Here is a 16,823-nt window from a genome sequence, read left to right on the forward strand (position 1 = left end):
TTGCCTCTGGCTAAGCCACTTCTGGCCACTCTCCTGCGCTGGATACAGCGAAAGCCTCTTGACTTGCCTGTTCCAACACAGGATAGGATTGCTCCCTTAATATTATTAATAGTAATAGATTAATGGCAGGTAAATGGTAGATTTGGGAGCATGTTGTATGATGTATTAAAGCATTAAATGCTTCCTGCTGCCATATTCACCAATTGCACTGCATCCAATTACTGGTGCCCACCAACTGAAATTAAGCCATTACAAATACCTCCCTGCTGTGGGGGCATCTTTGCATAGTTGTCCTCTGAAAGCCTTATCTGAATCGTTCACTAACTTGAAGCAAATTGTATTGAAGACCATTTTAAGTGCTTGCCCCTTTGTATTAAGCTTCTCTTCACTGTCCCTGCCAATCAAGACGTGATCCCCAGCGAAAGCATTCAGTTCATTTTGGCCTGATCCAGTGAGGTAATTCCCCATCTCCTTTCCTAGTCGAGACCCAGTATGTTTTCACTGTTACTGTAACAATCAAAACAGCAGCTGTTGTTGGAGATGAGAGGGCTGGAAATGAGAAGCGTAGCATCCCAATTACGGATGGGAGGGAGAACATCTGTGCCAGAGAAGGAATAAAATTAATTTCAAAGCTCAGCAACAGAATATATTAATTGACATGAATTAAGTATAAGTGATGAGGTGCTTCCAGTATAACTGGGTAAATAAAGAGTCCGCAAGGACTGAATACCAAGAGAACAACTGTTGTGGAATGCTAAGCCAATAATACCCTCAAGAAGAAAGAATTATTGCGAAAAGACCTAACGAAATATTTTTCATTATGTGTGATCCCTTATACAGAGTCTTTCCTACTACTTCACTTGTGCAATATCTTTCATGAGCCTGCATTCTTTTTAAAAAAAATCCAACTTTCTTAACTCTCTTCTTCAAAGTTCAGACAGGAAAACTTTTTGTGAATTGGAATAGGTGTTGTGCCTTTTAGATTGTCAGTGTGTCACAACTTCAAAGCTAGGCTTGTATGGGGGAGACAAATATTTGTTATTTGTGCACCAGTGTCAGAACTTGCCTGTGCCTGAAACTAAAACCAAAGTAGACTCATCACAAAGAGGAAGAAGATCTACCGTTGGTCCTACCAAGGGGAGTAGGCATACCCTGATGAATACTGAAGACCGCCACCCCAAAAGACGTCTTATCCAGAGTCTGTATCCAGGACACCAGTGCCCTGCTAACTTTTTACACACCCCAGCTGGGCACTCCATACCATCACTTTCTAAATTTCATGAATGAGATTGTGACAAATCAAAATCGAACCTAGATCAGAAGGTACAGCATGTATCAGGCAGCACAAGACCATGCTCCTCTATACCCTACTTGGAAGGAATAAACAGGAACTTAAGCATCTCCAAACTGTGGCCCTGATGTTGTTCTAGGAAGGTTTAGATAACGGGGCACCTGTAAAAGCTCTTGTACTTCCTGGCTGTTGCTGATGCAAACACCATCATATGCCCAGCTCCATCTGTTCTAGCTGTGAATCCTTGACTGGATAGCTTTCCTGCAAGTTCAGCACCATGTCCCAAACCTGCACATTGCCTTGTTGGACAGCTCTGCAGTTTGCTGTTGTGATAGAAAATGCAAGTCCCAGCATTCAACATTAATGAGAATGAAATGGCCACCAACTCTCCATTTTTTTCAAGGCTGATCTAAATCTTACTTTGGCCCCAATTCTGTGCGTTCCACCTATTGGCAGTATACCTCTGCAGTGTGCCTCACAAAAGGTGCTCCAACAGTGTGCCAATTGGCACGCTACCAAGAGCATCATCAGGCAGGCCTGTGCCTTCCCTCCTGCTCCAGTGCTTTTGCCTTGAGTCACCGGATCAGGTAAATCAACAGGAGGTAAATCAACAGCACTCATTCTAGCAGCAACTGTTACCCTGCACATGCCTGATCTCAGAAGCTAAGCAGGGTCAGGCCTGGTTAGTACTTGGATGGGAGACCACCTAGGAATACCGGGTGCTGTAGGCTTCTACCATAGTCTTTCGAGACTGAAGGTTGCCAACCAAATCAACAGCAAGAGGAGATGTGGAGGGCAGAACGGGGATGGGGCAAAACAGGGCAGGGGAGAGCAGGGTGGGAGTGAATGGATTGGGCCCAGGAAGAGGGCAGAATCAGCAGTACCACTGCCACCAGTATCCTATCCCCCTTCCCAGAACTGATCCCACAGCATGAGTCCACATGGGCCTGTACTAGATATTTAGCTATTGCAGGTTTGAGTAGACCCCCTACCATGTGGCAAGGAGGCTCTTTATAGACAAAATTCCTATACATAGCGACTGGATTCTATGCAGGAGGGAGTGACCTAATCAAGGACTGTTCTTTTATGTTGTGATGGCCCTTGATGGTCCATCCCCTGTTAGCGATGGTGGTTGTTTTTCACCCTGTGGAGGGTACAACAGAGGAATCCTTGATTGCTCAGGAGGCCTATGCCTCAACTAACATACGACTTCTGGTTGAATTTGTAATGAAATTGGCCTGGGAATCCAAAGTTGAAGGTACTTGTTGCATTATCACCGAAGGTTTTGTTTACCTCGAAGTCAGCAGGCTCCTGGGAAATTTGCTGACCAAGAATGAAATATACTTCTGAGTAAACTTGCATAGGATTTAACTGCACAGATTAATTCACATGTTTCAAAATCAAAATGTACTTTGCATGTGCCTGTTATGTACTGTCATAATGCGTGAGACAATTTTGTTTCATTGCATGCTCACCGTACACATGCAGCCAGAAACTCATTAGAGCCAACTGAGATGCCCTTAAGCGAACCCACGTGGTGTATATTGAGTTGGCATCCTTCAGTCTCGGAAGACTATGGTGTCACGCTCTGAATGGTGGTTCTGGAACAGAGTGACCTCTCCAGTGCGTGAAGCCTGGGTAAAGTAGGTATGGAGGATAGGCTGTTACCCATGCAGCAAATCACCCCTCTCCACGTTGCTGAAATGGTCCAATGGAAAGGCAGAGGCCAATACAGTTGGTTCCAGCGGCGTCGCAGGAGTTGCCAGAACGTGACTGTGTTCAGCCATGAACTGCCTCAGGGACTCCGGCTCCGGATTTTGCCTCGAGGTTGACTCCTGAAGCCTTTTCCATAACTGGATGTAGCCACAAGGCAGTGGAGGTTTGGGATCAGAGTTTTCCTTCTCTCAGATGAGCTGCCTTCCCAGGCTGACGAGCCCCATCTACCCGGTGGCTGTTTAGTCGCCTCTTACGACAAGTACAGCCAAACTGAGGGCCTATTCTTATCCCCAGCCCCCAGGGGAAACGTGGTGTATATGCAGTGACAAAAAGGACGTATCTGTCGCACATATTACAGAGCGCACCACAGGCATAGGCAATGTAGCAATTAAACTGCAGTGTGCATCAGCCTTCAGTGTGCTAAGGGGGTTGGAGCCGTAGCGTAGTGGTAGAGGAGATACTTTGTATGCAGAAGGTATCAGGATAAACTGCCAGCATCTTCAGGTAGGGCTGGAGAACACCCCTGCTGCCAGTCAGCTTGGGCAGTGAAGAGAACTTAGAAATCAATGGTGGAACTCAGCTGCATACAGTCATATGGGAAGGCAAAAATGTCACAAGCAAATGGAATAAAGCGTCATTTCTTTCTGCCCAAACTTGGGCATGCTAAAATCAATCTCATTACCAGCATGCTTTGGCTCGTATCTGTCAATGGGAAAGTGTTGACAGATACCTTAATGAAGTATTGCCATTTAATTTTTATGCACAAATGGATCTGGGCTGCCTCACTTGGAATGCTTCTGTGCCCCTAGGGGGATGGGGCATTTCTGAAGAATGAAATTAATGCAGGAGAGAAACTTTCCATAATCAACAGCCCATTGTTGCACTGAAGAAAAGAAACAAGACAATCTTCAGACCTAATTTCCTCTTCTGTTTCCTTTCCTGCTCCCCTCCTCTTTCCTTCTAGAAAACACAATAATAATTACCATCCAAGCACAACGTTCAGGAATTCACTGCAATGATTTGATTTTAGAGTGTACATGTGTGTGCATGTCTGTGTGTAGCTGCTCCTTGGTGTCCAGCTCAAACTCGTTCATATTCCATACTCTTGGGATTTGGAGCTGGCTGCAGACATCCCTTCTGTTCTAGTGCTCATAACTGTATTTGATTTGATGCAATTTGGAGAAGCATGGATGTTCTGATGCCTTCTAAAGAACTTGTTACCATGTGTGTGAGATGCTTTTCCCCGTTGCCAGCAGGCCTCCCCTCAACCCAGTTTCTTTCTTTTTGACTTTAGCCTACTTTTCTGAAATAGCATAAAAATCAGGGTGGAATCCACAACATAAATAACACAGGCCTACAAAATTGAGGGTCAGAAAAGTTTTTCCCAAACTTTATGGTGGTTTGATATGAATTTGGGGTGCTGATTCCAAAAATGGCATCCGTTTTGCCCTATCACATCTAGTTTTGGATATATAATATAGCCTCATTAGTGAATGGTTCAAGCAGCTTCCTCATGAGGAAGCCATGGTGTAGGCTTCCTTATGAGAAAGCTGCTTGAACCATTCACTAAAGAGGCTATGCCATGTCTCCAAAACTAGATGTGATAGGGCAAAACGGATGCCATTTTTGGAATCAGCACCCCAGATATACCCAGGAATTGGTGTAACATTTAAGGAAGGAAATTGTGTGTTGGCCTGTGTAATTTGAGCCTCATTTGAGCCAGGACTACAGGCACAGTTAACAACACCGTCCCTTGCAAAAGCGTGCCAGGTCAGTTCCCGTTTCCATTGGCAGTGTGCCGAACTAGAAGCAGCTGAAAAAGAGTAGGCTTAAAACATTGTGCTTGCCAATCAGGGTTAAGCTAGACCTTACTTTAAACTGGACCTTACTATGCAGCTTTGTGCACTTTTTTTTTGGGGGGGGGGAGGACAGCATGCGTGGAGGCTGATCCAGTTGGTTGCTAATGGAAGATTTTCTCCTTGAACACATGTGGAGTCTGGGGGAAAGACCAGAGGTGAACACATCCCGCTCACACACTTGCACTACCCACTTTTTCAGTCTCTTTTCCCCTAGAAGAAAAGCATTCTTGTCTGTCTGATTTTTTTCAGCACCAGCACAAAGAAAAGAAAAAAACTTGTAATTTTTTACAAAATAAAAATAGCCTTTGGTAAGTGCCTTCCGAGCCTGCAAAACAGTTCACATGTGTTATCTGGATGTAATCCTTGAGGTAAGTACATTATTATCTCCATATTGCAGCTGAGAGAGACTGAAGCTGAGATGAAGCGACTTGCCTCAGGCCACCCAGTGAGTTCATGGCAGGGGTGAGATTCAAACCAGGGAAGTCTTCATTTGAAACTGACTCCACATCACTTTCTCCCTCATTGGCTATTGCCAGCCTGCTTCAGAATTAACGTAATGCAGTACTAAGCATCAAACAACACATTACAAGAGATGTGAGTAATGAGGGACATTTTTTTTTTTAATTGTATGGCAGGATGACCAAAATAAAATAAAACTAGATTGGGAGGAAAGTGGCGTTCACATTTTTCCCACATTGTGGTTCCTATTGCACTCTGCCCCCCCCCGACACTATTTTAATTAGAAGAAAAACTTACATTGGTTTTCAGTGAAAACGTTTTTACTAATTAAAATAGTGGTTCCCAAATTGTGAGCTGTGGTTCCCCAGGGAGCTGCAGAAACCAGCCAGGGGAGCCACAGAATCCTTCAAAAAACGCGCCCCCTTATACAATGTATAGGATTATAGCCTTAATGGGGAGCCACAGCCAATGACCCTGTAGGTCAAGGAAACTGCCTGTCGAAAACATTTGGGAACCACTGGCTTAGTTGATTGGGATTGGAACTATGGTGGGTGCAGAGGGCTAAAGACTGTCTTGCCATGTTTTTGCACCATTTTCAGTGTCTCCATGTGTTATTGCTTAAAAAAAAGAAAAGAAAAAAATTTAGCAGGGCCATGTTACACTTTCCTCATAACATATAGCCTGTCCCTTAGTCCTACACTGCTCCACTTGTCAAGCTGGCTGACAATCGCAAATGAGAGAGGAAGCAATCTGATCCTTTGCGCCTGTTGTCCTATTCTCCTTTAGTTAATCAGAGTTACGGCGGTCATCATTGCACTGGGGAAAGCATACCTGAAAGAAATCTCACTGTAAGGTTAAGACATTCCGCAGCTAAAGGCATATTTTCTGTTTGTGTGATTTCAGATGCACAGTACATCACCTGCAGGATGCAGAATTGCTCTGAAGCTATCCGAAGTAAACCTTTTCCAGGATATATTGACTCTGACTCCCTCATTGTCCAGGATGATTATGTGTTTGTTCAGGTCTGAAACAGCTTTTTTCACTGATTGATAGCAAATCATTTGTTCTCTTTTCCTGAATGTTAATCCCCCTTCCCCCACACACATGCAACAAAACAGCTTGAGTGCTTCATTTTGGTGCATAAGAACCAAGCATTGATCCCATTGGGATGCTAATTGTTTCCTTCTGCAAGTACCTTATCAACACAGGGGTCATGGGGGGTTCTGCCCAGAGAGCGTGTGATGTGTACAGAAATCATCTTTCTTGCCAATCAGACAACCTCATCTTGCATTCCAGGAGTATCCTCCATCTCACCCGGTTCTTAAGTTTGCATGCCAGGTTCTGGTATCACAATTGCAATAGACCAATCAGGGCTTTTTTCTATTAGTTTGAGCTGGGGGGAAGAAGGGCGAGGGAGAGAGTGCTTAAGAAGAGTAATCAGGCGTGATTGTCATGCATGGGCTATGATTATTGCGAAGCGGATGGAGATGAGATGCATTCAGCTGAGCTGTATTCCAGGTGAAAGCCCGAGAATATATCTGAACCGTTTCAGGTTTCATTATCCTCCTGCTGCTGTCCACTTTGTAACAAAGGCAAAGGAAATAAAGTGCAAGTCGAGTGGAGATGAGCTGTAAATTATCTGCCTTCAAACTATTTTATGAGACTCCAAGGTCTCTGGCTTGTATCAATGCATACCTAAGGGATCTGTTTCCAAGCTGGACTGCATCCTGCTCAGAGTTTTGGACTGGAGTGATACTGGGTAGCTGGGATATGTTGCAAAATTGCCCTTGGTATGCCACCCCCACTCCTAGCCATGAGGGTAGGCAAAATGTGGCCTGCACTCTGCCCTCCCCCATAATTCTTTCTTGCCTGAAGAGAACTTTTCCAGTCCACCAAGGTATTCAAGAGCGCATTAAAGTTAGTCATACATATGGGACTATGTCAGTGGCGGACCTCCCCAGCCTTGCACCCTGGGGCAAAGGTCTGAGATAGCACCCTCCATGGAATGATAGCACCCCATGCGCAAATCTACCCCCCCCCCCCCACACACACACACACTCACCTGAGGCTCACATAACCTCACGTGACTACGGGCTGCATCGGGGAAGCTTCCTGAGGCTTTAAACTGTGCTTCCATTTTTCCGGAAACACAATTTCCGACCCCATCAGGAGCCTCAGAGAGGCTTCCGCAGGGTCCTCAAGGCTTACACCTGGGGAATTTGACTCATTGTACGTAATGGAAGGTCTGCCACTGGACTATGTGTTACAAGAGATTTAGGAAGTGCCAGAATATGTGTTGGAGTCTTGCTTCCATCCCTCTTCCAAGCAAAAATCAGATGGGATGTGTGGGTTTGTCACATACAATGTAAATTGCATAGCCAAACAAAAGTGTACAATACAGAGAGTGGTTTATTAAATAAGTTGTATGGTTTAAAAAGACTATGGTGTCTATGGTTACACATAATTACACACTGTTAGTGCTGTGGGTGGAGCCACAGCATAACTACAGGCACAATCCTAACCAACTTTCCAGCACTGGCATAGCTGTACCAGTGGGGCATGTGCTGCACCCTGCAGTTGGGGGGCAGTCATGGAGGCCTCCTCAAAGTAAGGCAATGTTTTTTTCCCTTACCTCAGAGTTGCATTGCCCTTATGTCAGTGCTGGAAAGTTGGTTAGGATTGTGGCCTATGTGTACTGCTGCTTGTTCTTCCATTCTTTCCTAAAAAGCCACTGTAGGAGGGCAGGGGGATCGGAACTAGGACCATGTTGCGGGGAAGAAGCTTTTTCACCCTTTTGGCCCACACTGTGAACCCAACACACACACACACACACAGAGCTGCCATTTGCACTAGGAGGGGAGCAATGGTGGACTTACCCAGCCCCATGCCTGGGGAAAAGGTCTGCGATGCTGTCTCCCTGCAAGAGGTCCCTCTGCACACGAAGCTGCCCCCCCCCACTGTAGTGCAACGGAGCCTCGCGCAACTCCAGGACCCACTGGGGAAACATTCTGAGGCTTCCCCGAGGTCTTAAACTACACTTCCAAAAAATCAGAAGTGCAGTTTCTGACAGTGTCAGGAGCCCGTGAGGCTTACCGTGCTGCCCTAGAGGCAGCAGGCTCACCTGCCCCTAGAGGCAGCAGACTCAGAATTTGCCCAGTTCACAGAGTGCTGGTTCCACTGCTGGAGGGGAGCTTCAGTTTAGTGCCAGAATAGCAATTTTCATCAGAATTACAGCATGGAAAGTGGAAGGGAGGGTTAATCCTTTCCTTCCACTCATGCCCTGACTGCCCCCCCCCCCTTGCCGCAATGGTATAAAATTTATAAAAATGTAACAGGTAGTTTGGTCCTTAAATTTGCTAAGGAAGTGCAAGTAGGAGGAGAAAGGGCTATAGAGTTGGATTGTGCTTTACGACATTCAGATTAATTTGATTAAGAAATCATGTGTGTTATGTAAAATATCTGGTAGTGACTACCATGTTGGCATCCTTCAGTCTTGGAAGACTATGGTATTGCGCTCTGAATGGTGGTTCTGGAACAGAGTGTCCTCTCCAGCGTGCGAAGCCTGGGTAAAGTAGATATGGAGGATAGCCTGTTATCCATGCAGCAAATCCCCCCTCTCCACGTCGCTGAAATGGTCCAATGGAAAGGCAGAGGCCAATACGGTTGGTTCCAGCGGCGTCGCAGGAGTTGCCAGAATGTGACTGTGTTCAGCCATGAACTGCCTCAGGGACTCCGGCTCCGGATTTTGCCTCGAGGTTGACTCCTGAAACCTTTTTCATAACTGGATGTAGCCATAAGGCAGTGGAGATTTGGGATCAGAGTTTTCCTTCTCTCAGATGAGCTGCCTTCCCAGGCTAACGAGTCCCATCTACCCAGTGGCTGTTTAGTCGCCTCTTACGACAAGTACAGCCAAACTGTACTGTACAAACTGGTAGTGACTATTGACCAAATTAACCAAGTGACTATTGACCAAGTTAACCCCACACCTACATAACTTCTCTTGTATCAATGCAGCATGTGCCAATGGTGCTTATTTCAGGTCCCAGAGGCCTCCTTGAGGTATGGGAACATTACCTTGACCTATATCTTGACCTTGTCCTGAGGGAAGCCTCTGCTACCCCAATGGGTTTACTCAATCCTGTGCCAGCTACGTTACTGCCAAGTTTGAATGGACCTAGGTAGGAGGATTGATGTCAGGAAGAGGGGAAAGATATCAGTGGCTCTACTATCTCCAATACCACCCCTTCCCAGTCTTGATCCACCCATTTCCCTGCCATGGTCTCCACCCCATTCCTCTTTATCTCCCCAACCTATTGCACTCACCCACCCCTGTCTCCACCTCCATTGAACTTCCTGGGTCCAACAGTAGGCATCCCACAATGATGCTGTTAGTGGTGGCAGTCCTAAAATGGCCACCAATGGCACACTATACATGCTACCAGAGGCCATTTTGCAGCAGTGGAACTATGTTCCACTGTTGTAGAACCCTCTTGCACTGGCCCAATTCTAGATAGGATTGGGCCATAAATTTAGGGCATATTTTATCTATATATTTACCAGTCTATATCTATATCTATATCTATATCTATATCTATATCTATATCTATATCTATATCTCTTTCTTTCTTTCTTTCTTTCTTTCTTTCTTTCTTTCTTTCTTTCTTTCTTTCTTTCTTTCTTTCTTTCTTTCTTTCTTTCTTTCCCAGGAACTCTGGCTAGGATCATTGACTTCATAGTTTTTGTCTATGTGTTGGAGAAGGCAATTTTATTCCTGCCAGGTGCTGAAAACATGGACAACCCTGGCACATGTCACTATGAACATAAATGAAACACTGCAAAATTCAGAGCACTTAGGTGCACTAGGGAAATCTGGCCAAAACTTTATGGTTCTGGGTTTGAAAAATAAGAAGTCTTCCTAAAGTTGACAGGAAGTCTGTGAAGACCTGGTTCTGAGATATAAATAGCAACCACCGTTGACTCCGGGGTTAAAATGGCTGCTTACTCGACTAAGGATTCAAGAGGCTGCTTCCAGGCACTAGTCTTTGCAGGTTTTTCCTCTGCCCTTTTGTCTTTCTGTACAAACAATCCGAATAGGTTATGCCACTTAGCGCTGTCAGTTTCCACTGCTGACAACCTGAATGATGGCTATTTTGTTTCCTGCAGTGCTGTTTTTTGGAGCCGTCAGGGCTACAATAGCATTCTCTTTTTCCGTATGCCTGTTATTTTCTCCCTGCCTTAAAAATGAAACAGTGATCATAATAACCTTGATAATAAAAGCAAACAACGTTGTGTGTTGCAGCTGACATCGGGAGGCCAACCTCATTACTACGTGTCGTACCGGAGAAATGCGTTTGCACAGATGAAGCTTCCGAAGTATGCCTTGCCAAAGGTAAGCTGTTTGGACGGGAATATTCACACGTGTTGTTTCGGATTGCAGATGGATCAGGCACTGATGCTTCTGAGCAATGATTCCAAAATTAGTTTCATTAACACGCACATTTCCCAATTCTTTTTATATAAAAAAAAAACTATCCAGATAAACCTATATGCAGTAAGAGGTGCAATCCTATCTTGCTCTGGAACAGGCAAGCCAGGAGTCTTGTGCTGTATCCAACGCAGGATAGGTGCTCAAAGTGGCTCAGCCAGAGGTAAGGGGAAACTTTTCCCCTTCCTTCTGGGTAAGTCACCCTGGCCCCAATGGGTTTCCTCAGATTGCACCACCTCTTGAGGTGGCACAAGTCCAAGGAGAGCAGAGCGCTTGAAATCGCTCTGCACTGCTCAGGGAAAAGGGGTTAGGATCTGGGGTAACTGCTGGGTCCCAGCCCCGCTTCCTGCTTGCGCCGGCCCAAGGGACTGTCAGGATTGCGCTGAAGGTCAGTATTTCAGCTGGCCAAAGATATTACTTCCAAACACACATTGATTCTCAATTAAATTGAAATTCCTAAATAAGAACATAAGTCCCCCACTGGATCATGCCAAAGGCCCATCTAGTCCAGCTTCCTGTATCTCACAGTGGCCCCCCAGGGGCCTCAGGGAGCACACAAGACACCTGCATCCTGGTGCCCTCCCTTTCATCTGGCGTTCTGAAATAGTTTTTTTTTTCATTTTCATCATTGATGACACTTGGGCCTCTCCTTTAAAACTGTTCTCTCTCTTCTGTACTAGTGGCTTCCACGTTTTGCATCCTTAGTGAGTTTTAATAGAAATTAAAGAAGGAGATGCTTTTGTATGTCTGCTTTGCATCTTCCCTAATTAAGAACAATGAAGAATTAACAATGGAACCTGAAAAGGTATCAACAGCTTCTGGAGACTAAACTTTTATCTGTCCAGTCTTATCTCCCACCATTGGTGCCAGTCCAACTGGGCTGAGGGAACACATGCTGCTGCATCCAATGGGGGTGGGGGGGAGAGGGGAATTGGACAATCAGCAGGAGGCATGTAAAAATATTTTGCATACAAATATTTTACTTACTAGTAAAAATATGTTACTTAAAATTTTTACTTACCCCCTCTTAAACTGCCCAATCACCATTTGGATCTCCTCAGGCCTATGTCAGCCATTTTGCTGGCATAGGTCCAAGGAGCAAAAAGGGACAGGGCAACTTGAGAAAGGGAATAGGACCTGGTGCATGCCTGTGCTGCCGAGATCTATCCCCTCTCTCCCTACTCTCTTCCCTCCTTTGATCTGCCCCCAAACTCCCCCTGCCCTCCCCCCTCCTGTCCACACACCTCCACTGCCAACTTACCAGCGGAAACAAAGGCTCCAGGAGCCACACATCATGCCACTGCCCATTTGCAACAGCAACCCAGCAGTGTACAACAGCAGCCTGGCTTTTGCATGACTGGAACATGAGTTCTGGCAGCATAGGACAACCATAGGATTGAGCCCTAAGATGAGCAAATAAAAAATGTCACTTCGAAGAGATCAAGGTATTAGACTTGAAACTTATTATGAGAGGAAAATCCTTGTTGTTGTTCTCAGTAGTGAACCCCCCTTCAGGTGCCCTGGGGCAAAGTTCCATGAAGCCGCCGTCACCCCCCCCTCACCTGGAGTGTCACGGAGCCTTGAGCGACTCCAGGATCTATGAAAGTATTGTCTTTTTTTTTTTTAAGACACTAAACACCCACCTTCAGAAAGTCTCAATTCTCTTTAGAGGTTTGTGCTTCCCAAATCTGACCAAAGGTTTCTGGAAATTATTGCCCTTCAGGAATTCTGGCATAGAACGAAACCTTTGGGATCTGAAAGGCTCTAGTAGGATTTGCCCTGTCAAATCACATCATAGTCAGACAAGTGTTTATTTGCGAGAGCTGTTTAAAAAGTCGTCAAAACCTTTCCCAGCCGGTTATTGTAATGGTTGTGCGAAAGGTCACTTGGAAATGCCAAACAGCAGCTGACACGAACCATTTGGGATGAGGCCATTTGCTCTGAGATGGTCAGGGATTCCAAGAAGCTTAGCTTTCATATGCTCCTCTTCTCTAATTTCTTTGGAATAATTGGGAAGGTCACTTGCTAATGAACTTTAGCCCTGGCACAGCTGAACTTGCCATTGGAATGTGGGGATCAATGTGGCAAACTCTGGACTCCGGGTGTTGCCTTGGTCCTGGGCTCAAGTACCAAAAGAGGGGAATACCTGCAAGTTCTGCAGCATCTGATGTCACAGGACCCCACTAGTGACAGGTTCAAACTGATCTAGTGTAACAAGAAAAGCAAAGGGCCTGATCCATGCCCCAAGATGCTTACAATCTAAGTTTCCATGGGGTGGGGGAGAGAGAGAGTTAGCAGAAAGAATATTCTCGATGTTTAGATTTTAGTTTCAGTAGGGGAGAAAAGTAAGGCCCAAACCAAACATGCAGACAACCCATGTGGAAGTGGGCACTTCCCCCAGAATAAGCACATGCTAACACATGCCTCTCCCATTCTGCACTATCAGTACACTTAAACCAACACCTAGGGGTTTTGATCAACCCCTCAGGCATTTAATAATGCAATGCAGTGGAGAGGAAGCCTTTTCTACTGGTCTTTACCCTGACATTGGAACATATGGCTGAATACGTGAAAGGAGTCTGCCATAGTACAGCTGCATGTACATAATGCTTCTCCACATGCTCAGTATCCTTGGGAAGGTTCTGTTCACCGTTGTGTGGACAAACTGCACACATATTGGACTCTTTTGCATGTTCTGTCAAATGTGCTAGCCGATATAGCCTCTCAGTGTGCAAGCATGAGAGACCAAGCCAGTGGGCATGGGTTCTTCCTCCACGTCATTGACATACATACAGAGAGGGAGATGAGAATGGGATTACTGAGTCTGTTTGCTCTCCTTTCTTTGGAGGCTACTGCCCTGTTGGAAATCTTTACCCAATTGCATGAGGCTGGTTGGCTGAGAGGTCCTTAGTGTTACTATCTTTGCCTTCTGAGGCAAGCTTAATTCTAGCTTGAAACCTGAAATACCAGCCAGTAAAAATCGATACTGGAGAGGGAGAAGATTAGGAAGCAGCACTGAGCAACAGCTTCCCCATGTGAATTTGTACATGTGTAGGGAACAGCAAAAGCTCATTCAGCTTCCTGAGGCGGCTTCTTGGCTGTCCATCTGGGTACATCTTGCAGGATTTTCTTCCTCTTGATTGGATAGAGCATTTATTAGCTTATCTCATTCCTTGGAGAAATAAGTCCTATTAAATACTTCCCACGCTGCTTCCTCTGATGTAGGGCACCACTTTCCTTAATAAGCCCCAAGAGGCCTTCTTTGTCGCCCGGTACAAGAAGCAGAATCCACATACAGGGTGGATATTTTAAGGCAACAAGGTGCTTCATTACAAGCCCACAACATCTTCAAAGGGCCGGCAGCTCAATCTGCATGCGAGGCGCGACAGTGGGAAAGGCATGTTTAGGAGGCTTGTTATCAAAGCAGGTGGCTGCTGGTATTAAAAATGAACAAAGCGCTGCACAGTCAAAAGGAAATGAAACAAGCAGGCCCCTTTATGACGAGAGGGTCTTTAATCTCTTTCAGCTCAGTCACTTTGCCCAAATAAAATTGATGGCTTAAAGAGTTCTTAGAGTCCGCAGCAGCATGTGGAATCTTGGTGTGGAGTTTTAGTACCCAGAAAAAGTCACACCAGCACTGTGATCCCCCACCTTTTCAGACTTTGACAGTTCTGTTATATGCAGAACCGTCATGGGAGTCCATTCCTTGGATACAGCTGCAGTGAGAGTTATTGCAGGCGTTTGCTTCCAAGCAAGAGTAGAGCCTGCATCTCTCCTCTTGTTTTGGTGTACCTGCCTTGTTCATTGTGGTCTAGTCCTTCGTCAATAACTAGCCTGTGGATTGTCTTTTTAACCTTAGCAAGTTGGTCTTCTTTGTCAAACACCACCAATGTACATGTGTGATGGACTCTCTCCATCTCCTTGCTGGGGGGGGGGGCAGAATAAGTCTTCATCTGGGGGTGGATATGATGTGGTGGTGATTTCTGTAGGGACAGACCGGATCCAGACTGAGAGCTCTTGTGGAAATACAGGGTTTGTTAAAGCCAAATGAAATAAGGGCACTTAGGGTTTGATTCTTGATCTCCTGTTGTAGCACCCTAGGTTCTATCACTGGGGGATCCATAACATGTAGCTTGCAGTGAGATTTTTCTAACTAGAGCAGAGGGGTTAGGGTGGGAAGTTAGGGTGGGAAGTTGTACCCATCAAGGGACATCAACCAGACTGAACAGAATGTAGGCCAACCTCTTAGAGGGCTTATGTGGTGCCAGGGAAGCTTGCTCTAAACCCCAAGTCCTAACTGAAGAGTGACTCAGGGCTTGAGTAGTCTCCCTTTCCATTCCTGGTGCAGTTGCCCATTCCAGCCAGCTTGTCCCAGCCTCTTCTGCATCCCCTTATCTTGCCTCCCATATCCTCTACTTCTTTAACCTGGCAGACCTCATGCTCTTTTGCCCTCCTGCTTTCTCCCTCTCCCATACCTGTCCATCTTGCCCTTCCTCATTTGCTCTCTGCAACTCTGGCCTTTGTCCAGTCCTTCTGCTTCTCCTCTCTTCCATTCCCTCCATCCTTCCTTCTCTTTCTTCCTGCCCTTCCCATGCCCCTCCCCTTCCTAATCACCTGGCCCACCTAGCCCTTGTTGGCCTCTGTAGTACCCACATGTCATTGCCAGTTGCACTGGGAAATCCCAAGCAATCAAAACAGCAGTGTGTTCATGGCACAACATGGCACTGTTTGTATGGTGAAGAGACAGATACCTACCCCTAAAAATTTATATAATCTTGGTGTTGGCACCAGGGGGATAACAGCGGAAGTGAAAAGGGATGGTGGCAAGGGTAAACAGGAGAAGCATATAGAATTGTTTCAGTTCCAGTATGCAGTCTCTGTATTTTAGAGGTAGCCTATCTCTGAATGCCAGATGCAAGGGAATAGCAACAGGATATGGGTATCTTGTTGTCTTGTGTGCTCCCAGAGACAACTGGTAGGTCATTGTGAGACTCGCAGATCTAGCAGAGCTCTTCCTATGTTACATGTACTTGGGCTTAGAGTCAAATCCTATCGCTTGACTGCAAGCAGACCATTGAGGATATGGGCAGAATTTTTCAAATAAATAAATGTTACTTCCACTGGCAAGCAGGCCACCAGTGTGATTGCTGGTTGCCGGGCATGTTGACTGGTGGAGAAGACTCTACCCGCTGGCATAAGGGAGTGGCAGTGGGGGCAGGCAGTGGGAGGAATGGTGTGTGGAGGTGGAGGCATGGGGGAGTTTCTGGATGGAGAGAGGGGTGGAATTGGGGGAGGTAGGGGGTGAGATCGGTGGCACTCACATGTGGCCAAATCCCCTCCCTCTCCCTTTCTGCTGCCATTACACTGCTTGGTTCTGCACAACCAAAAGGACCCAGGAGACCCACAGGGAAAGTGGAGGCTTTCCTCAGGGCGAGGGGAAATAAATTCCCTTATCCTGAGGACACCCCTCCAACTCCCCAGGATCACCCCAGGATGCATCACAAGCGCCATTGGTGCACCTGCATCTACAGAGGAGGTAGGTAGAATTGGGCTGTTAGTTATAAAATAGTTGTGCAACGCCTACATTTTGAGACAGTTTGTTCTTTGTTGACAATGATGTTAACCACTAGTGCAGGAAACCAGGGAATCTACCTCTTCTGGGATCTATTCTATATCAGGGATTTTGTCTGAGAGAATAGAACAACCAAACCATGGAATCTATCATTCTCTTTGGATCCTTCTTTTTCATAAAGATACATCTTCTGGTACTCTGACTGAGCACACATTAGTATTCCTAACCTCAGAGGACACTTCCATGTCAATCTAGCTGCTATGGAGCTCCTCTATATTGCAGAGGGTTCTGGGATACATTCAACAGCACATGCTCAGCTTGTATTGTGGGCCAGCAAAGTTAACATTCCCCAGCAGCTGTAAATTTCAAGGAAAGATGAGAACCAGCAGACAGACTTTGAAACAACTTGTCCACTGCTGGCATCCTTTGTGATATGGAAAC

The 16,823-nt window shown here is 45.9% G+C and overlaps 1 protein-coding gene across 3 annotated transcripts in view; it reads left to right on the plus strand.

The window, feature by feature from the left end:
- The window catches only part of LOC136643644 (VPS10 domain-containing receptor SorCS1), a 483,280-nt gene that overhangs the window by 365,033 nt on the left and 101,424 nt on the right, over nucleotides 1–16,823 (plus strand). For all 3 annotated transcript variants that reach the window (XM_066618822.1, XM_066618823.1, XM_066618821.1), the window contains exons 7-8: nucleotides 6,229–6,347; nucleotides 10,625–10,714. In XM_066618822.1, the coding sequence (XP_066474919.1) occupies nucleotides 6,229–6,347; nucleotides 10,625–10,714 (209 nt within the window). The remainder of the gene's footprint in view (nucleotides 1–6,228; nucleotides 6,348–10,624; nucleotides 10,715–16,823) is intronic.

Source organism: Tiliqua scincoides, chromosome 3 (assembly GCF_035046505.1).
Source record: "Tiliqua scincoides isolate rTilSci1 chromosome 3, rTilSci1.hap2, whole genome shotgun sequence".
NCBI classification, from domain to species: domain Eukaryota; kingdom Metazoa; phylum Chordata; class Lepidosauria; order Squamata; family Scincidae; genus Tiliqua; species Tiliqua scincoides.